We start from the raw sequence: 22,294 nt of genomic DNA, 5'->3' as shown, positions 1-22,294 counted from the left end.
AGCAATTTACTTGAACAACAGCTTGAAAATAATTTCTCCTAAATCACTAATTTATCTGGACTTAACGGGATACGTGACATATAATCCTTTTATATTTGGATAATTAGGATTTTTGTGGCTAATAAACTAGAATTGAACCTCACCCTCTAATTGAAATTAAGTAACCAAGAAATTGGCAGTTAATTAGATTAGAGGAGGCTAAATTACTAAGGAAGTAGGATTTAGTCACTTATAGTTTGCCATGACTTGAATCTTGCATGATTAATATAGTTGGTAAGAAATAAAAATCCGAAAGATAAACAACTCTGTAACCTTAACTGATTTCTCATACATTCTTCACATCAAATTCTTGTTTGCCTTTAATTTTCTGAATTTTCTGTTTAATGCTTTACAACACTAAAATACTATTTTCTACTTGTCTGACTAAGTTAATCACTCAATCATTGTTGCTTGATCCATCAATCCTTGTGGGATCGACTCTCATTCACCTAAGGTACTACTTGGTACGACCCGGTGCACTTGCCACTGGTTAGTTTATGGACTTTAAATTTCACATCACAACACCATCCTACTCACATCACTCTTCTCCTTATACTTGTTGTCGAACACACCGAAATTATTCATTGTGTACATTTGAAACTCGAGAATGGCACCACATCATTTTTTTACTAACCCCTTGGGAATAGTGCAATAGATTCTACCATTCTGTTTTAATATTACAAACAGATTTGGAAATATATAATGTATTTTGACTGTTTTATATATCACATCACTATAAAAAAAATCAATAATAAATAAAAAGAACATATTTTATTGTGAGAATGATATCTTTGTATTTTAAAGAATTATTTCAATCGATTCAATCTTTTTTTTTATTGTATTTTCTTAGAATCTTCCATATCTTAATAACATACACTTTGAAATACCATTAAAATTTTTTTGGATTGACATTAGTTACTAAATTAAATTTTTTTTTATTTTTTTTAGAGGTTCTGCGTGAAGTTGATGGAGAAAAAAATGATAAAGATATATCTTTTATAAAATGCTTACTTCTCAAGACATAGAATAGGCTATTTAAATGATATTCAAAAAAAGTTAATGTAACATTTTTTGAATAATTTGAATAGTTTGTATTTATTTGATTTGTAAAGTCTTTTTTACCTAAATATCTTACTCTATTACTTGTTATATCTTACCATTTGGCAACTAAATAAGCTATACACTTGTCAAATAAAAAAGTTGTACACTTGTCAAGAAAAAAATATGTACTAATTATTTATTATATAATAATAGATAGATATATGAACTTTCAAGATATGTCTAACAATGAAGAAAAAGAGCAAGGAGGATAAAAAGGTAATTGACACCACCAATTAATTTGGTATATACACTAACAATAACATGATAAATTGATAATATAGTTTACCAATAGCAAGCAATTATGCACAAGCTAAGTCATACACTTGCATTTACACGTCAGCACTGATTAGGCCAATGGAATTTGCAAACCAGATTTTGCGGAGAGTTATTGAAAGGGATAGATGTGGAAGCCGGAAAACCACATGTTTTGCTTTGTTAGAAGGAAAGGAGAAGATTGGTGATGCAAATGTTAAAAATAAAAAAAGAAAAAAAGAAAACAAAAAGTGGGATATATAAGAAGAGATTTTGATTTTGATTGATTTGGATTATATGCTTTCAACTTGTGTTACTACTTTGGGTGACCAACAAAGGGCAAGAGGTATATACTAAACCAAAGGTATGGAAAATGCCCATGGAAGACGGGGTTAAAATCATATTATTATTCACTCGATGTCTACTCCTTCGGTAATTTTTTTTTTTTTCCGGAATGGATGTTTTCAATTCTTTTAATTATTTTCTTCCAATGGGAGTTGGAACTCCTGAGTGCCATGCATGAGAGTTTAAGAGCTGTGAGACTTGTTCACAACAGAGAGGACAGAGTGGTGTGGAAATATGATAGGCGAGGTATTTTTACAACTAACTCATTTGTGCAGGTGATGCAGGAGGAACTGATCCCAGAGGAGGTAACTAGCTACAGCTTCACCAGGACTCTTTGGAAGGGGTTGGTTCCGCCTAGAGTGGAGCTATTTGTCTGGTTTGTTCTGATAGGAAGAGTGAATACAAATGACAGATTGAGCCGGTTTGAAATTATTAGCGACGACGACGTTTCTTGTGTTATTTGTAACAACGACGTGGAAGATATGCACCACTTGTTTCTAGGATGTGGGTTTGCTTGGCAGGTGTGGAGTGCTTGGATCTCAGCATTTGGGCGACGATGGTCGTTTCCGGGAACGATGAAAGAGCACTTTCTTAGTTGGACAGAAGAACCGAGGAGGGTGGAAGAGCGTAACCACCGGTTACGCTCCTTCTGCGCAATAATCTGGAACCTCTGGTTGGAAAGGAATAGGCGAATCTTTCAGCACACAAGCAAAGGGGTTGAAGAAATTATCAACATGTCTTCGATTAGCGCTAGCGAGTGGAGCGGTGGAGATCCCTTTAGTTGTTGATGGCTATGCCGGAAATGACACAGGGACGGCTTTCGTATTTGTTTGTATTTTTGTTTTATTTGTTTGTTTTTAGTTTGAACGATTTCGATGCTCCACTACTATTGTGTTGAGCTGTTTGCTTTCAAAAAAAAAATTTTTCTACCAAAAGAAATTGTTTAAACTCTAAAAATCTTGTATTATTGGTGTTGCTTATACGTTATAAACTGTTAGTCATTAAATAATTTTAGCTCTTTTTTGAATTAAAATATTTATTAAGATCAGAATTGTCAAATGTTAACTATCTCAGTTGTCTTGTTGTGATGATATTTATAAGTGATACCACGCTACAAATAAAAAAACAAAGGAAACAAAAACAAATTAATATCTATAAATAAAAGTCATAGAATCGCTAGATTATTATAAAAACTTAAACTAATAAATAAAAATACATAAATAATTTTATATTTTATAATAATTTTTTTAAAAAAATACATAAGTTATATACTCCGTTTTATACACTACACTAAAAATTATTTTTAATAACAATAACATAATAGCTATTATATATCTTATTTAATTTATATTTTTTTGATAGTTATATATTTATTTGTTTTTATTACTATATGTTATAACAACAATTATATAATTTTTGCTCTCATTAAAATAGTCTTTATCAATTAAAACCTTTTAACGATAAAATATAAGACGATTAATGTCTAATTGTCAGTAAATATATTATTAATAATTATTTTAATTATCACTAAAATCAAAATAAACAACGGTCAAATTAAAGTAATTTTTCTAGTAGTGTATATTAAAATTTAGTACTATAATATTACATATCACACTTTTATTTATAAATTGCAATGATGCGTAAAACATAAGTTGTAACATAACATTAACTCTCCTATGTTTCAAAAAAGTATTGCTACATAATTAACAAAATTTATTATTTTTAGACAATAATTGATTAAATTATTACTGTAAACTCTAATTACTAAATTTTAAATAATACACTTTAAACCATAAATCTTAATAGATACACTATAATAATATAGATTATTTTTGAGGGTTATATGTGTAAAAAAAGAATTAAAATTTAAAAAAAAACAAATTTTGACACTATTTTAACTATGAAAATATGTTAATAAAAGTTTTGTCAAAAATAATATTTTTAACATATAAGTAATTGTGAAAAAAGTTTAAATCTTATTTTGATAAATATTGGCTGTCAAAAATAATTTGTTAAAAAAATTTGAGAATATATTTTCTGTAATACTTGTTAACCGTCAAAAATACTATTGTAATACTTATTGATCATAAAATATTCTCAACAAAAATTTTTAACAAAGAATGAGATGAGATCTTGAAACTGAAGAATAAATTGAGATTTTGAAGATAAAGAATGAGTAGTATGATCCAAACTGAGTGCAGTGTGATGTCAAAATTGACAGAGTCCAAAAAAGAAGAGAAATAGTAGAATAAATTGAAAATAAATAAATATCAAAATTGAGAAGTAATTTTTTACGGTTAAATTATTCATCAAAAAAAGATAGAGAATTTGACATTTGTGATATTTGTCAAAAATATATATTAATTTTGATATTTAATTATAGTGTTAAAAAATAAAATGTTAAAATAATTCTCTTTTCTTGTAACGATAAAAATAGTCAGGTAAGTGTTAAATAATATTGATGATAAAAAATATCACCCTCCAATATTTTTCTTTCAAAAATGCATGCGACATTTGACCTAATATATATTTGTAATCTTATGATAAGTTAGTTTTATATATAATCTACAATTGATATATATACACTTAATGAGTCGTTAAAAGAATCATATCTTTAGTGAATAAGAAGATCAAATATGTATATGAAGTCCCTCTCATGATGGAATGAGAGTCAAGTTTCCAATCAAGTATGTATACAAGAACAAAGGATCGGAACAGACACAATGCGCAAATTGTATGAACACTATATATACAACAAAAGAGAGTGAAAAAGACAGGCATATTGGAAGGAGGAACTACTATTTGAATCTTTCTAGACCATTAATTCATGACTTCCATTATCATCACTATCCAAAAGGTTGGTGATGAGTACTCCCATTTATATCCCCCACTACAATGGAAGGAGATATATATACGCACGTCTTAATTTTGCTAAGCATTTCGAATATGAGCTTCTGGGAGCTGAATAATGTAAAGCAAAATCCTTTGACACAAATCGGCATATAAAATCAATTATTTGTATAAAATATATATTAAAAATGAATTAAACACCACATATATTTATATACAAATAACATTTTTTTTTATAAATATATGTAGTATCATTAGATTAAGGGAAAGGAGCATATGCACTATGTGTTGGCACAAAAAGGCATATAGAAATGCTATGTACTGCAACCATTTGTCTAAAATCAGGTATTTAACCCTAGTTAGTGTCCATGCATGTATATGTCCTACAAATTATCAAGCTAAGCAGACAATGTTCATATATAAACATTAAATTGTCATGGAATAAGTATAAGTACATGAATTCTAAGCATTTAATTCGATGGCTAAAAAGTAACTTAGAGCATTACATCAGAAATGTCACTACTTTATACATGCAGTGAGTGGGAACAAAGATCCTGACATGTGGAACACTAACATATTATACCATCTTCAATACACAATACATGTTACTTTAATGGTTTAACTAACATGTGCCTAAAATACAGAAGTTAAAGTTACTATTAATAAAAAATTTTAAATTTTTATTTTAATAAATATATAAAATTAAAATTTTATATTTTTTATATAATTTTTTTAATTAATATCGATCGTTAACTTATGCTTTCAAGACACATGTTAGCTAAACCTTTACTTTAATCATTAATCCTAGTTAAGAAACTCATATTCAAGAGTTTATTATAAAATTATTTCTGGAAATAACCTAATTACTTAACATCTAATTTACGTAGTATAAATTATTTCATTAATTACTATGTTATCATCATTATGTAGAGCGTAAATTAATGCAGAATATACATAACAAGCATGCTACAGTATTAACATGAGGAAATTAATTAATAGATATGTATATTGAATCCAAACCATTTTTTTAAAGTAACAAATATGGTATTATTTTATTTTCAAAATTTATACAGCAGATTAATGTAATTTTAGCCATAGGACCGACCAATATGGCTTAATAATGCTACTTGAAAAATCGAACTCCCTTAAACTCTATCTGAAACACACATAAAATTATCACGAAATTGAAGTACAAATCCTAAAATAAGAAAACATGTAAAGTGATAAACAAAGAAAATATAGCTACCCTAAATTCAATAAAACTCATTTGAGAAGATGCAAAATCCGTTCCATACATATTTCTATAACTGGATCAGTAATAATAGAAGTGGAAGTTCGTGTTAGGAAACTATTTCTCAAGAGTAGCAATTGGTATATATACACTGAAAGAAATATATAAAGTTTATCTAGAAGATGCATCAATAATTGTAAATAAGAACACACACATATGGTTCTTAAGAAATATAATAACATTAACTCTAGAGACATAAAACTTGGCACAAGATATTGTAAAAAAGAATATCATACTTATTATTCCTAATATTATCTATTTATTATAGAAATAATTAATGAATATTAAATAAAATAATTTTAAATTAATTTTAGAGTTTAGACTGATTTATATTATCTCTTAAATATTTTTGAGAATATCAGTACATAATTACTAACTATTAGGGTTGAGACAATATTACAATAATATATTTAGACATTATTTATTAGAAGATTCTGGACACATACATAAATTATAAATAAATAAATCCCAAGAATATTTCCAAACCCACATCTCTAATAATTATGAATGTAGACAAAATAAATAACAATAAGTAAAGAAATTATTGCTAATATAGAGATGTAATAGTGATTTAGCTGTAAAGATTGTTTTTCCCTTCTCTGAAGAGACCTAAAAAAGGCAAGGGACAAAGAGAGAATTACAAGGGAGAGAATATATGTAGTGCCAATTTTATTTAACTTGACATGTATGTGTGCGTGGTCACACTCATTGTTGCATTCAAGCAAGACAACTAATCAATTTGTCCTTAACCACATTTTTAATTAAGAAAACAGAAAAGCCTGGCCGATGGATCCTACCATCAATGGCCTACATACACGTATGGCTACTCAGATCAATAAAGAAAATTATATAGCGTTAACAAAAACAAATCATCCAGCATACAAAAATTTACATCTAATTATTTTTATGTAAAATTAATAATTAAAAATTATTTATAAAATTATTTAACCATTTTTATATATCAGCTTTATATTAAGATAATCGCATGTATGTAAATTTTTATCTATGTCTTGATATAATCATATATATAAGTTAATTAAATTGACATATTCAAATTAAACAAGTCTGACTCAAAAGGACACCATAAAATGGTAGTTACAAGATTAAACTAATTTTAACTTAAGAAACTAATTAAAGTAGTGGTGTATATGTAAGGTGATTGGACAAGAATTGAAATTACAAAAAGGAGCCAAAATAATTATCATCACATTAATTAAATTGGCCGTGACATTAGCTAAACATATCATCAGTAATAATAATCATCATAGAAAAAAAAAAAAAAAAGATGACAGGTGAAGCAAGATTGAAAAGATTGACCTGGGTCTCTTCCAGGCACCCCCTCTGCTGGTTATACAGTCGAAAAGATAAAAATTAAACTGATTAGATTCTCCTTGTCGCATATCCTCATCCATCATCCGTTCTCCTATGAAACCACACTTCGAATGGTGACCAATTGAAAGGCCTACAAAAGAAAACACCACAGAGAAAAGAAAAAAAAAAATTAGTAACTGATGAGTGATGAGAGAGGACTTAGTGAACACTACTATTTAAACTGACAAAAAGAAAACAAATTTCAGCTCCATTCATCACTCCAATAGTATCATGGTCAATGTCCTTTTCTCAATATAAAATAAAAAAATAAATGATTAAATAATAAGAGTAAATGATCAAATTTATTTATAAAAGATCATTCATTTTTTAAATTAATCTCTAAAAATTTTTTAATTAAATTTATTTTCAAAAGATTTTAATTAATTATGTTAGTTCTTCTATCATTTTTTTGTTGATGGCGCCAAAATTTATTAATGTTGCACGTTAAGTGATACTACAACACACACAAGAATCTTAATTGATTATTAGTATAATAAGTTTATAAAATTAGATGAAATCAAAACTTAATTGAAGAAAAAACTTGAGACATTGAAATTCTTCGATTTGAGATTGATTTGATATAATTTTATAAATTATCATGTTAGTCATTAATTAGGACTATTAGATGTGTGTTGTAATGTTATTTAACGTGTTACATCAATAAATTTTGATCTTTAGTAATGAAAGTCACAGAAGCACTAAAATGTCTAACTTAAAATATTTCTTTTAAAAACTAATTTGGAGAATGAATATTTTTTCAATGACTAATTTAAACATTTTCTCTAAATAATAATTTTTTTATAGCTATATTAAAAATCAAATAGATGCATATTTTGAATTTGTTAAATAAAATTTCTAATATCTATCTCTTTTTGTTTTCATGTAGTAAGACACGTATAAAAGTATAATAATATAAATATTTAAATTTCAATTTATTCAAAATAATATTTTAAAATTTTATTTAATTTAAAAAAGTTTAATCAAATATTTTTTATAATATTTTTAAAATATGTATTTAGAGCATATATTAACAAGATGGAAAAGTATAGGGGGCCAGCAATTTTATTGTATTTTGGCCCGCATGTAACCAGCAGAAAAAGGTAAACCATTTGATGAAATCTCACACCAATCTCACACCATCAAATCATTATTGATGGCTACTAATTATAAATATTGTTGGTCCCTAACATTGTTCTAACAAGATATCTATGAAGTATAACGCTAGACACACACATTAATGATCCACTAATTATAGTCCATTAAGGTTATTAGATGACAGATCTAATAGTTTATATAAAAAATATCAAAAAATAAATTTGTAGATAAAATATATATTAAAATACAAGGATATCATAATAAATGAATGACACAAAAAAAATGTTATATTATATAAAATTAAATAAATTCCAAACATTGCCATTTATTTGTGTTTTTGAAAATACGAGGGCAAATTCAAAACTAACAAAACTCTAGAGTGAATTGTAATTTTTTGTTTTTTTTTTTTATTTTTGACTTCGGAAAAGAATTGAATAATTTTTCTAAAGCAATTCTTAGATGTAAATTGTATGTTTTTTTTAAGAAAATAAAAAAGCAATATGCCGAGGACAAATTATACTTTTTAAAAGAATTTAAAAGAAATTTTTTAGAGATGAATTGTATTCTTATATTTTTAAAAATATTTTTAAAAGGAATTCGTTGGAACGGATTGTAAAACACTGAAACAAATTATGCAAAATAATTTGGCTCCCGATGAATTGTTAGTTCACCATAACTCAGTAAATCACGAATTTTTGTGCAATTCACCTTCTACACCACCATATGTAAAAATAATATTATATATTGAAAAGTAAGCCATATTTTTAATTATTATGGTGTAAAATAATTATAGACAAATTTTGAAACAAATAATTATAATAAATAATAAATGATTTACCAGAATAAAATTTATAATTAAAATATCTCGACTATCTAGAATAAACTTAAATTTAAATTAATATAATGTACAATATTAAAATATATAAAAGTACGTATTCTTATTTTAAAATTTAGTGTTATATATATATATATATATATATATATATATATATATAAGTAGTTAAATATAGAATTTTATTTTCGTTACCATCATACTCGAACTCTTTGGTAATTTTATAAAAAGAAATGTTTTTTTAACAAAAATAAAACATTAGATATCCAAGATAGTACGGAAACAGAGTAAATAATGCGACCCTTAGGTACTCTATAGTCCTTGTCAAATTTTAATAACCAACCTAAATTAATTAACCATAACATGTCAGAAATTTTTCAGAAATTTCGAGCCAGCTAAGAAGCTAGCTATAGCAGAATAGTATACCTCTTTGTTATAGGTAGCAGGAAGATTTAGTAGTCATGATGAGAGTGATGATGGTGGTACATTGTTGGGTCACATCCACCACCTTGCGACCCATGACGGTTCATGGCTTCTCTCTGGCTATGGCTACTGTGGCTGCTACTATCTTCGTCACCACCACCACTACCCATTTGTCCGGAACCGGAAGCACCAAGGTTAAGGTACACCAGTCTCGAATCCAAGTTCCCACTATGGTCCTGATGATCGGTGCTCAATGGAGGAGGATATATTGCTGTTGCCGAAGAAGGAGGGTTTGCATTCCCTTCTTCTCGCGAAAGAACGAGTGCCGCTGATTGAACGAGCTCCAAACACAGCCTTAGCTTGTTGGGTTCAATGTGTGTTAGACCAGGAACCGCACCTTTGAAGAGGAAATCGGAGGTTAGGGTTCTTAGGATATCCAGAGGGGTGACGCCGTCCACAGTACGCACGTTAGGATCGGCGTGGTGGTCGAGTAGAACGGCCACCATGTCGGGGGACACCATTTCAGCAGCTACGTGGAGCGGCGTCTTCCCTGCTGGTCCAGCCGGGAAGTTGACGTCCGCAGCGCCGAGCTCTAGAAGGGCCTTGACGACCTCCCTGGAGCAATTCTCCACTGCATAGTGAAGGGCAAGAGCCTCGTCCAGGTTGAGACCCTCGCCCATCACCATGAGCTTTACGAGCTCTACGTCAGAGGAATCGAGGGCCCGTCGCATCCGGCGAATCTTTTGGTCCTCGATGTCCCCGACAACCGTGAGGTCATGGTGGTGGTGGTGGTGAGGGTGGTGGTACGGAGATGGGATGAGGGAGCGGCGAGAGAGGGAGGATTTGAGGCGGAGCTCTTCGATCTTGGCAACGAGGTCGATTGGGAGGTGCTTGGCAAGGACTTCAGGTGGGAGGCCTGACTTGGCCACTAGGTGGGAGCACGTTGTCCATAACTGCTGCATTTCTTGCTTTCTTGATGCCAACAGTACCTTCATCACATCTTCAATTGACGCTTTCTCTACCATGCTTGCTAGTTGTTTCTGCAAATAAAGCTAGCATTGTTAATAATAGGTATTTACAGCCATAGAATGATCACAAGGCTACATAAAAATATTAAAAAATGTATACAAAAATATCAATTACTAAATTAATCATCATGTATAAATACGTTTGTTGTTTAATTTATTTTTAATATATATTTTATACTGTCAACTAATTTAGTAACTAATTTTTATTATACATCCAACTAGTTAAAATATATTATTTACTCTTACTATCACTGTATATATAGATTTAAAATATTTATAAAAATTTTTTGACCAGGTAAGAGGACTAATTTGCATTATTTGAAAGGGTATTTATATTTTTTTTATTTTTAATTTTATTATATTTTTAATACAAAAATGAAAAGAGTATATAAGAGATCAAGACTAATAGAAATAGAATACGTGTAATATTTTTCGTTTGTTTTATATGTTTTATAAGAAAGAAAATAATGCATTCTATGTATGGAATAATTTGGTTTAACAAAAAAAATGGAAAATAAAGGGAAGGGGAGAGTATGAGATGGGATGTTTGATAGATGTGTTTGCCGGAATTACGTTCAAGAGGCAGAACCTTTCTTTTGATGTGGTTTATGCTAAGAACCTAAATGAGGAAAGTGAGTGCGTTTGGGAAAGATCTCGTGGGTGCTTCACTGTTTGGTGTGTGGAAGACAAGACTGGATCCAATGTTTATCATCATGCATCTAAATTTGGAAAAACTTTAGAGTGCATCGTAATGGGTAGTAACGGGTTGAGAAACATAAACACCAATTCGAGTAAAACTTTCTTTTCTTTGTTTCCTTTTTCATGTTTTGGTCTCCAAAATATGGCGCATGAAATCAACGGACGTCAAACTAACATTGACCAACACAAACATAATTATATTATAAGAGAAGGCCGAAGACAAGTTTAAACAAAATAAGAAGCTTCAAAGATCATTACTTAAATCGGAGGGATTGAGATGAAGGAGAAAACTACAGCAGAATTGATTAGAGGGATCATAAAACCAACGGCTGCAAAATCCAGAATCCAAATCCAAGTTCACTACCTCCATCAATCACCCATCATAACCCAAAGATTTTTTTTTTCCAGAGAAAATATAATCAATCAGAATAAAATAGAATGAAAAGGAAGGGAAAAGAAAGCACCCATTATTCCCACTTCCCAAAAACCAGACCTTCCTATTCTTGCAGCAAGCAACAGTCTAAATTCCCAAGACCCAGAAAAACATACGACTGGTCACGTAAATCAGAGAGACACTGAGGCAGATAGACAGAGAGAGAAAGAGAAAACAATTGGTAAATAAACGACTCCAACAACTAACAAAACCAAGTTTCCCCGCCTCCGTCCCTTTTTGTTCCCATTCCAATAACAATAAATATAAAAAAAAAAAAAAAAAAAGAGGAGAGAAAAATGGATGTTCGGAAACAGACAGGAGAGAGACCTGAGTGAGCAATGCAAGCTGTTCAACGCCAAAGTATCTAGCGGCAGCGAGAGTGTCGAGGGCGAGATCAACGGCTGAGGTGCAATGCGTGTGCCAGCAACCCCTCTCACCGCAATTGGGCCGGGCCTCGTGCTTCTGAGGCACGATGGACACCTGGCCGCTGTAAAGGAACTGAAGAAGCAGCAAGAACACCTCGTAACCGACAGAGTTCACCGGGATCACCCCCGCCGGGGCCCTCGACGAGCCCGTTGTGGTCGGGCCCGGGCTTCCCCTGGAAGCGCCCACCGGGTCAAGGCCGCACGGAGGGTCCGGGCCGCAAAAGAATTTCCTGAAGAATAGGCTGCGTGCTGCGAGGATGCAGCGGTGGGCGTGGACGAGTCGGCCTTCGACTTGGAAAGTGACGTCGCTGAAGGCTTGGCCGTTGATGAGCAGGTTGAGGTAGTCAAGGGAGAGAGATCTTAGAGACTCTTCAAGAGACATTTTCTTTTTTCTTAATTAATTTCTTGTTGGATTATTGCTTTGGTTTCTCTAATTTTCTTTTATTTTTGCTGTCCCACTCACTCGCTCTCAGCTTTTAGGGCTGTTAATGGGTTTGGATAGGGTAATAACTCCTCGTCAAGGGAGAGATGGAGAGAGAGGAATGAAATAATGGGAGGAGTACTGATGTGCAAGAAGAAGAAGAAAGTGTGGGAACATTTGCTGGAATATGGCTTAATTTGTTTGTTATTCTTCTTGTTTGATTGATGATAGATGTTGCTGATGTTGTTGACGGTGGTGCTGATGATGATGGTATAATTGTTTTTATGGGATTCTCTTGGGGGGTGATTGGAGGAGTGTTTTTTTTTGTGTGTATAGTGTATGTATTGATGGTATTTCCTGTGAGTGAGTGAGAGAGAGAGAGATTGCAATTTGGGTGGCTGTTCTGGGCGGCTGCGGGTTTAAAAAGGGGCTTGTCAAATTAATTTAATTAATTAACAAGAGTTCTTTCCTTGATTTTTTTTTTCTTTTTCTTTTTTATTGTGTCTGTCTGTATAGTATACATGCAGAGGAGTAGACAAATACGAAAATAAAAGTGAGTAGAGTAGAACATTTAGTGGTAGGGGTTGAAAACGACTGCCATAAAATAATAGCAGAAAATTCTTTCGTCCATCCTTTCTTTTCGTAACAATTTTTTTACCGTTTGCATCTAACATATTATCTTCTTTACGACTCTCAATGTGCTAACATCTTTGTTAATGAAAAAGGCACTTCATAAATATTTGTAAGTCGTTTATTGTTATGGGAAAATGTTTAATTTTTTTTTGGGGGTCAAATATCAGTATTTCAGTGATTTTAATGATTAATTTTATATAATATATATTATATTATATATATTTTTTATAATAGAGTCTAACGATTAAAATTATCTTTATTATTATGGTCTAACTTTTACATGAATTTAAGTCATTTCAAAAATATTATTTTTGGACATGTGAATTGATAAAACACTTAATTTAAAAATCTATGAGGAATCATATATATATATATATATATATATATATATATATAGTACGAATTTATCGAGTTGTTTTTTTTAATTTTATAAATAAAAGACTTAATATATTAAAAATACTAAGTAAATAAGTTATTTTTATAATTAAGTGTAATTAAATCTTTTTTTGTATTGTTTTCCTTTTTTCTTTAATTAAAATTTATGGTTATCAATTCTTAAATTATTAGACCAACTCATCAATTGAACTTAATTATTAAATTATAACTTAGTCATGTAATAACATCATTATTGTATATACCAAAAGTATGTTATATGTCTAAATTTTTATATCTCTTACATTATTAATTTATCATTAACTCAAGTTTTAGAGTCACTTATAAATACACCTATGGTTTTAAAAAAGATGCTAAGATTCACCACAGTCTAGTATTTCGATCTTTTAAATTTATGTTCTATAAATATAAAATATAATCCTAATTTCACTTTAGTAGTATCGATAAAATTAACAAAAAATAAAATTTATTTTCTTTTTTTTAGAATTAATCTTTATATATAAATCATTTAATTAAACAAGTTTAAAACTTAGCATTTTTGTTGCACGTTCTTTTTCTTTTCCTCCTTCTTCATCATTCTTTCGTCTTTTTCTTCTTCTCTTTCTTTTTCGTTATTTTTCTCTTTCATTATCGTCGTCATCGCCACCACCACCACCTTCTCCTCCTCTCATTGGACTTTTTTTTTCTTCTCCTCCACCATCTTCATCATTATGATCATCATCGTTATAGTCATTGTCGTCTTCTTCTTACACGTGTCATCGTTATCGTTATCGTCATTAATATTATTTATATCATAGAACTCTTTTAACAAGAATAAAAACAAAAAAACCAAATAAAAAGAAAAAACACATAATGGAGCAAATTACTTCGAAGAAAAAAAACCTATATTCATTCAACAAAAAGAAATAAATAAATAAATTAAAAAAAGAAGAAAAAAAAATACAGCATTAAAAAGATATTTTTGTGTATTTGTAATAAATTTCAGTGTAAAGTTAAGATATTTATGTGTATTATTAAGAATTTTCAATTTATTTGTACTGATAAGTTCGACATAATTCAAAACTGTTCTTCTTCCTCATCCTCATCTTCTGTTGCTTCTTCTTCTTCTTCTTTTTCATCATAATCATCATCATCTTCTTTTTTTTTCTTATTCATTTTTTTCTTCTTGACCTTTTAAAGTGTCTTGTTTTACTCACTTAACAAGAATAAAACAAAAAAAATTAAACAAAGAACAAGAAGAAACACAACACATAATTGCTATAAAATTACTTGGAAGAGGATAAACCTACATTCATTCAACTAAAAAAGAAAGAAATAAGAAAAACAAGAAAAAAATGCAGCATTAAAAAAATAATTTTGTGTATTTCAGTAAATTTCAGTATAAAACTAAGATATTTTTGTGTATTAGTAATAATTTTCAGTGTATTTGTACTGATAAGTTCTGTATAATTCAAAACTTTTACTATTTCTCATTCTCATCTTCTACTGCTTCTTATTCTTATTTTTTATCATCATCTTCTTGTTTTTTTTATTATTCATCTTTTTTCGTTCTTATTTTACCTTCTCAAGTTTCTTTTTATTTTACTCTCTTAACAAGAATAAAAAAAAATCAAACAAAGAAGAAGAAAAAATACATAATGCTGCAAATTTACTTGGAAGAAGATAAACTTACATTCATTCAACTAAAAAAAAAAGAAGAAAAAGAAAAAGAAAAAGAATACAGCATTAAAGAAAATATTTTTGTATATTTGTAGTAAATTTCGGTATAAAACTAAGATATTTATGTGTATTGTTAAGAATTTTCGGTATATATATATATATATATATATATATATATATATATATATTGATAAGATTTGCATAATTAAAAAACTCTTCCTTTTCCTCCTCCTCATCTTATTCTATTTCTATTTCTTCATCTTCTTATTTCATTTTTTCATAATTCTTCTTGGGAGAAAAAAATTAAACAAAAAAATATAATAGTACAAAATCAATAAAAAGAGGATGAAAAAAATACAGCAACAACAGTAGCAATAAAAAGAATGACAGAGAGGATGAAACATGCGAAAATAAAAAAGAAGGAACACAAAGAAAAAAGAGGAAGAACACAAAGAAAAAGTAGTAGGAGGAGGAAGAGAAATGCAGATACAAACGTTGAAGGAGGAACGATGTAATTTTACGTGTGTGTTATATAAGTAGATTTTGTTGGGTTAGAGTTAACTTATTTGGACTTATTTGCCAAAAAAAAAAACCTTCTATAATGTTGGTCAAAAAATATATCTAATCGGAGTGAATTAGATCGAAATGTTGAAAAGTACACGTGCACGTATAAGTTGAGAGTTACTCGACACAAGCTCGATTTCGGATACATCATTAAATCGAGTGGGCATAGTCGAATGGATATTCGAAGAAGAAATTGAATGGATGCTCGGAATAAATAAATCGAATGGTTACATAAGTAGAGAAGTTGAGGGCTTTCACCACGCGAGGAATTAATGGGTAACGTTTCATTGGCAAAAGAGTGGGAACGGTTGCCAGGGAGTGCGTGCGCAAGACAGCATTGTGTAATTAATGATCGGTTACAAAAAGAAAGCTATAAATATTAGGAAGTTTTAGGAAATAAGGGTTGGAACTTTAACTCAGAAAACACTCAAGCACACTCACATCCCCAGCGAATTCCTGAGTTTGTGATCGAGTTTCTTTTTTGTAGGGTTCCTTCCATGTTTTATCTTTTCAGCTTATCTTTCTGTAAACTTTACTTTTCAAGTAAATTTATCTTTCAAGCATTCTTTAATTTCAATGTTCAATTTATATTTCACCATTTTTAAGTTCCATGCTAAAGCCCTTTGACCCAATCGAAGGCACTTTACTACTTTCATTTAAATTTCAACGCAACTTTTCCGATTTCAGTACTGTTTCTTTTCAGAAACCTTATTTTTCAGTTTTTTTATTATTTTACAAATTTTAATTTATCTTTCATCTCGATACCCGTCTAATCGAAGACACTTTGATACACTTATAGAAAACTGGTACCTGCAAAAAAGGAGTAGGTTTCGCTCTCAGACCATTAGAATCGAACCACCATCGATTTGCTAAAAATCGACAAAACAAATTGGCATGCCCAGTGGGACAGTTTTAAAGTTGAAGTGTGCCAAAAAGTTTTTATATCATTCGGTGTATGCAATTGAGAAGTGGAAAAATCATTCACATGGCGGATGAAGTGTCAAATGTGAATGGTGGTTCCTCCATCAGTGATAGCATAGCGGTTACCATTGTGCAACAAGCGGACATGACTTCACGTTCGGAAGGTGCAATTGGAAGTAAAAGCATAGCGGTTACCACTATGCAAACTGGAAATGTTGGACGTAACATTCGTCTACGTGGTAATTTGCCACCTCCTCCAATAACTACCGGTTGGCCTCCTTATGGCCTTCCTCCCGGTTATACCCCACCGGTGGGTAGTTTTGTTCTTCCTGTTCGATTTGGGAGTGTAAATGGAGGGAATAATTCTCAAAATCTACAATAATATTCCGAGTATTCTCATGATTATAATGTGGGATCTACTTCGAATGCTGCTAATTCGATGGCAGTATATTGACAACAAGTAGAGGAAAGTCATCATGACTTAGTCAATTTATTGACTCAACAAATGACCACAATTCTGAATCTTATGATGGCTGATCACGAATCGAAATTCAATGGTCTTGTTAGACAAGTCGAACGTACTGCTCGAATCGTGGATTATGAGGAAGGTGAAAGGCATAATGCCAGGGAAAATAATGAAGGATTCGAAAATATATTTCAAAATAAAAATAATTTCTTGATCGAGAAAATCATCATGTAATTCCCCAAGGTCAAAATACTGATGAATTTCTAGCCAGATTACGTGCTAATCATGGCGGTGAACGTTATCAAGTTACCAGAATTGTGGAAGAAGCACTTAATCGAGTTGGTCAGAATGTTGGTTTTATGAATCGACCTCACTTTGTGTCTACTTTCCCTCAAACTGTTCAAATGGCTGAAGTGCCAAGAGGAGTGAAAAATCCAAAAATAATCACAAAGTTTGCTGGGGAAGTCAGAGAATCGACCACTGAACATGTCGCTCGATATTTGGTTGAGATTGAAAATTTAACCAATGATGAAAATTCGAAAATAAAGTTTTTTCCTTCTTCATTAACGAAGAATGCATTTACTTGGTTTTCGAATCTTAGACCAAATTTGATAACGACATGGAATCAGTTGGAAACTGCTTTTCACACTCAGTTCTATCGAGGGAAAATGAATGTGTCAGTTACTGATCTTGTGGCTTTGAAATATGAAGATGGTGAAACCATTGACGATTATATGATACGTTTCAAGAACGCTAGAAGTAGATGCTATGTTTCATTACCTGAGAGCAAAGTGGTGAAAATAGCAACGATGGGGCTAGGATTTTATATGCACCAAAAGTTGCTTAATGTGCATATACCTGATTTAGCCCATCTGGCTGAAAAGGTCCGTTAGACCGAACTCATGAAAAAGGAGAAGGAAAAATATAGGAGTGAGCAAAGATCAAAGAGTAAACCTTTTACTCGAAAAGAAAAAGTAGCTTATGTGACCATGGAGTCCTCAGAGGAGGAACTCGATTTCGAAATAGAGGTCGATTTGGCCGAACTTAAAAATGGTCCTCCATACGTTTGCTCTTTACTTAGAAAGCTTCCTAGTAATGAAAAGTTGAATGAATCAAAGCTTAAAAGTAGAAAAAAGTATAGTTTTGATATTTCAAAATTTGATCAGATTTTCGATGTGTTGCTTAAAGATAAACAATTAGTTCTGCCTAAGGGTAGAACCTTACTTTCGGTAAAAGATTTAAAAGGGAAACCTTATTGCAAATTTCACCAAGCAATTAGTCATTCGACTAATAGTTGTGTTCATTTCAGGGACTTAATTCAGGAAGCTATAATGGAGGGACGGTTGAAGTTCGATGATGGAAAAAGGAGATGAAGGTTGATGTTGATCCCTTCGATGCTGATGCCAGTTTTGTTGAACCATGTTTCGGTGTGAACATGGTTGGCATGTCCTATGACTTTGATGTGGCTCTTGATGATTTTGAGTCACAAGTTTGGTCAGTGTATCCTCGAGCGAGAGATGGTTTGTTGGATTTCTTAGTTCAACAAAAGATTAAAGATCGGAACGTGTCTCTGTGTCCACGGTGTAATGCTGTTTTTGATGCTGAAGCCACAGTAATCTTTGAAAAAGAAATAATGAAGAAGAAGTTGGCCCATAGAGAAGAGAATGATTGACAAAGGCAGCCAGTTAGGCGTATGGAGGGGCAGAATTCTAAGACCCCTCAACAAAATGTAGTTACACCTTTGAGTCGATCTCAAGCTATAGGTGTGCAATGGATTCGGAACTACCAAGAGTTTCAGAATCGAGATGCTCTATATCGAAGGAATCCACAGTGGGGACATTGAAGACCTCCTCGAAATCAAATTCCCTATTATCATGGTCGAGCCAGAGGGTACCCCAGGGGTAGGGGTAGAAGAAATGTTAATCAAAACAAGAAGCCTCAAGCAGATGTAAGCAATGGGGCAACGCCTTCCGTTCATTCCCGAATTGTCTTTCCTTCTGATGGAGAGATGTGCCTGAAGGGAATTCCATCTCCTGCAAAGATGGAAAAAGGCAAAGCAATAGCTCAGTCTTCGGGGGTAGATAAAGGCAAGGAAGTTGATGTCGAAGAAGAGTACTTTGAAGAAAAGTACTTCGAAGAAGGGATGACGATATGGTTGGAATGATTTCAATTATTCCAACCGAGTATCTGGGGGAGTATGAAGGTGACCCAGAGGAAGATTATGATATAGAGGATGAGGAAGCTTTCTCCTTCATCCGATTTGAAGATGAGTCGGGGTATTTTCTTCGGCCTACTGAAAAACAAATGTCTCATCTCCGCCCACTCCATATAACCACCACTTTGAGTGGGATCATAGTAGATAAAGTCCTGATTGACGGTGGAGTGACAATTAGTCTTTTTCCAGAGAGGATGTTAATGAAGGTTGGAAAGCATCTTAATGATTTGGTCCCCACAAACATTGCTGTAATGGACTTTAGTGGGGCTTCGACTCCAGCAAAAGGGCTGGTCACTTTGAGTGTAAATGTTGGATCATCCAAACAAAACACTGTGTTCGTGGTGGTTCCATCAAAATCAAGTTATAATGCTTTGTTGGGGGGAGACTGGATCCACGGTGTGGGGGCTGTACCTTCTACTGTGCATCAAAGCGTTCTTCTTTGGACAAAGGATGGAAAGCCTGAAGTCATTAAGGCAGATTCGAACCTTTATGTCGAACAACTGCATGTTGATTTCAGAATGTATAATACTAAGTTGAAGCCTTTGAATGTTGATAGGACACTGAACTCTTATAATTGTGAAGGTTGTTACTTGTCCTCGGAAGGTCTGTCAATAAAGTTGCGTTACCCAGAGTTGAATTTCTCTCCAACTGGCTGGGATTGTCCTTCTTAAAGATTTCCTGAAAGATTGCCCTATGGACCAAGTTGAGGAAGTTTCCGATTACCTGGTAACTTTGCATAATTATTTAAGTAATTTTCTTCTTATAGAAAATAAAGATGATTCTTCTGATGAAGTAGAATCACGTAGGGTTAGAAGTTCTTCAAATAGTAGTTGTATTAACTCGATATCTTTGATCGAGATTAGTCATAGTTTACATGTTCCTTCTTTATGTAATGAAAGTGATGCTGCAAGCCAAACTGCTGATTTAGTAGCAGAGGTGCATTGTGTTGAAAATCGAAGTAATGTTAATTTAATAAATGATCAAGTATCTCTTATTTCTAAGGAAGTTGTTTATTTCACTTTTGATTGCATCTATGATTTAGAACCTTTGGGTTTCGAAAAGCATTCAGTAAAAGATGATGAACCTTACAAATGTTTTGAAATCTCAGGATTCCTTAGAATGTTCGAATCACTTATATCTGTAAAGATCTGGTTAATCCTTTTCGAATTGAACTTTTCCATCTTTTACATGAGTTTAAAGATTATTTTGCTTGGGATTATCATGAGATGCCTAGTCTCGATCGTTCACTTGTGGAATATCGATTAGCATTAAAACCAAATGCTAGACCTATGAAGCAAACTCCACGATGATTTGCTCCAGAAATCAACCAAAAGATTAAAGAAGAAATAGAATGCTTGATTGAAGGGAAATTTATTCGAACTGCACGATATGTGGAGTGGGTTTTGAATATTGTTCCCATAATGAAGAAAAATGGGAAGTTAAGAGTATGCATTGATTTTCGAGATTTGAATAATGTTACTCCAAAAGATGAATACTTTATGGCAATAGCAGATATGTTGATCGATTCTGCAGCAGGAAACAAAATCTTAAGTTTCATGGAATGGTTATTCAGGATATAACCAAATCTTCATCAGAAGATGATGTGTCCAAAACTGCCTTTCGTTGTTCTGGGGCGCTGGGCTCTTATCAATGGGTAGTTATTGATGAGCGGATAATTTATACGCTTTTTGGCATTGTTTTTAGTATATTTTTAGTATGTTTTAGTTAGTTTTTATTATATTTTTATTAGCTTTTAGTTAAAATTTACTTTTCTGGACTTTACTATGAGTTTGTGTGTTTTTCTATGATTTCAGGTATTTTCTGGCTGAAATTGAGGGACCTGAGCAAAAATCTGATTCAGAGGCTGAAAAGGACTGCAGATGCTGTTAGATTCTGACCTCCCTGCACTCAAAGTAGATTTTTTGGAGCTACAGAAGCCCAATTGGCGCGCTCTCAATTGCGTTGGAAAGTAGACATCCTGGGATTTCCAGCAATGTATAATAGTCCATACTTTGCCCGAGATTTGATGGCCCAAACAGGCGTTCCAAGTCAGCTCAAGAATTCTGGCGTTTAACGCCGGAACTGGCACAAGAATGGGAGTTAAACGCCCAAACTGGCACAAAATCTGGCGTTTAACTCCAAGAAAAGTCTCTACACATGAAAGCTTCAATGCTCAGCCCAAGCACACACCAAGTGGGCCCGAAAGTGGATTTTTATGTCATTTACTCATCTTTGTAAACCCTAAGTTACTAGTTCTCTACAAATAGGACCTTTTACTATTGTATTCTCATCTTGGTTCTTCTAGTTCCCTCTTTGGGGCCGAAGCCAATGATCACCATTATCACTTATGTATTTTCAATGGTGGAGTTTCTACACACCATAGATTAAGGTGTGGAGCTCTGCTGTACCTCGAGTATTAATGCAATTACTATTGTTCTTCTATTCAATTCGGCTTATTCTTGTTCTAAGATATCACTTGTTCCTCAACTTGATGAATGTGATGATCCGTGACACTCATCATCATTCTCACCTATGAACGTGTGCCTGACAACCACCTCCGTTCTACCTTAGATTGGGTGGATATCTCTTGGATTCCTTAATCAGAATCTTCGTGGTATAAGCTAGAATTGATGGCGGCATTCAAGAGAATCCGGTAGGTCTAAACCTTATCTGTGGTATTCTGAGTAGGATTCAATGATTGAATGACTGTGACGAGCTTCAAACTCCTGAAGGCTGGGCGTTAGTGAAAGACGCAAAAGAATCACTGGATTCTATTCCAACCTGATTGAGAACCGACAGATGATTAGCCGTGCTGTGACAGAGCACGTTGAACATTTT

General features: G+C 32.1%; 4 protein-coding genes across 5 annotated transcripts; 3 read left to right on the top strand and 1 right to left on the bottom strand.

Annotated features, from left to right (window-relative positions):
- Positions 1-1,494: 1,494 nt before the first annotated feature.
- Positions 1,495-2,525, top strand: LOC130963013 (uncharacterized). The gene is made up of 2 exons (XM_057889166.1): positions 1,495-1,608; positions 2,013-2,525. The coding sequence occupies exons 1-2, from the start codon at positions 1,495-1,497 to the stop codon at positions 2,523-2,525; spliced, it is 627 nt and encodes a 208-aa protein (XP_057745149.1).
- A 3,868-nt stretch (positions 2,526-6,393) lies between these two features.
- Positions 6,394-12,900, bottom strand: LOC130961721 (BTB/POZ domain and ankyrin repeat-containing protein NOOT2-like). 2 transcript variants are annotated; one of them, XR_009079610.1, is made up of 4 exons: positions 12,087-12,900; positions 9,603-10,639; positions 7,196-7,340; positions 6,394-6,487 (listed from the first exon to the last, which is right to left on the bottom strand). XR_009079610.1 is itself a non-coding variant. In XM_057887709.1 (3 exons), the coding sequence occupies exons 1-2, from the start codon at positions 12,564-12,566 to the stop codon at positions 9,629-9,631; spliced, it is 1,491 nt and encodes a 496-aa protein (XP_057743692.1). In that variant the 5' UTR covers positions 12,567-12,900; the 3' UTR covers positions 7,028-7,340; positions 9,603-9,628. The 2 variants fall into 2 exon arrangements, 1 of the variants encoding a protein (XP_057743692.1); XM_057887709.1 differs by lacking the exon at positions 6,394-6,487 and having other exon boundaries at positions 7,028-7,340.
- Positions 12,901-17,304: 4,404 nt separating this feature from the next.
- Positions 17,305-18,614, top strand: LOC130963012 (uncharacterized). Its single transcript, XM_057889164.1, has 3 exons — positions 17,305-17,383; positions 17,485-18,125; positions 18,408-18,614. Exons 1-3 carry the CDS (start codon positions 17,305-17,307, stop codon positions 18,612-18,614), a joined length of 927 nt encoding a protein of 308 aa, XP_057745147.1.
- Positions 18,615-19,401: 787 nt separating this feature from the next.
- Positions 19,402-21,036, top strand: LOC130963011 (uncharacterized). Its single transcript, XM_057889163.1, has 3 exons — positions 19,402-20,059; positions 20,223-20,392; positions 20,884-21,036. Exons 1-3 carry the CDS (start codon positions 19,402-19,404, stop codon positions 21,034-21,036), a joined length of 981 nt encoding a protein of 326 aa, XP_057745146.1.
- The last annotated feature ends 1,258 nt before the right edge of the window (positions 21,037-22,294 follow it).

Source organism: Arachis stenosperma, chromosome 2 (assembly GCF_014773155.1).
Source record: "Arachis stenosperma cultivar V10309 chromosome 2, arast.V10309.gnm1.PFL2, whole genome shotgun sequence".
NCBI lineage: Eukaryota > Viridiplantae > Streptophyta > Magnoliopsida > Fabales > Fabaceae > Arachis > Arachis stenosperma.
The sequence above is the reverse complement of the archived record's forward strand: the minus strand, read 5'-3'. Positions and strand labels throughout refer to the sequence as shown.

Coding starts and splice junctions, on each gene's coding strand:
- LOC130963013 (XM_057889166.1), top strand. CDS start 1,495: ATGGAATTTGCAAACCAGATTTTGCGGAGAGTTATTGAAAGGGATAGA. Junction 1,609..2,012: donor AGAAGATTGGTGATGCAAAT/GTTAAAAATAAA, acceptor TCATTTGTGCAG/GTGATGCAGGAGGAACTGAT.
- LOC130961721 (XM_057887709.1), bottom strand. CDS start 12,566: ATGTCTCTTGAAGAGTCTCTAAGATCTCTCTCCCTTGACTACCTCAAC. Junction 10,640..12,086: donor AGCTTGCATTGCTCACTCAG/GTCTCTCTCCTG, acceptor CTTTATTTGCAG/AAACAACTAGCAAGCATGGT.
- LOC130963012 (XM_057889164.1), top strand. CDS start 17,305: ATGGCTGATCACGAATCGAAATTCAATGGTCTTGTTAGACAAGTCGAA. Junction 17,384..17,484: donor AATCGTGGATTATGAGGAAG/GTGAAAGGCATA, acceptor TAATTCCCCAAG/GTCAAAATACTGATGAATTT. Junction 18,126..18,407: donor TAGCCCATCTGGCTGAAAAG/GTCCGTTAGACC, acceptor AAATTTGATCAG/ATTTTCGATGTGTTGCTTAA.
- LOC130963011 (XM_057889163.1), top strand. CDS start 19,402: ATGATTTCAATTATTCCAACCGAGTATCTGGGGGAGTATGAAGGTGAC. Junction 20,060..20,222: donor TTGTTACTTGTCCTCGGAAG/GTCTGTCAATAA, acceptor TTCTTCTTATAG/AAAATAAAGATGATTCTTCT. Junction 20,393..20,883: donor CTGCTGATTTAGTAGCAGAG/GTGCATTGTGTT, acceptor CCCATAATGAAG/AAAAATGGGAAGTTAAGAGT.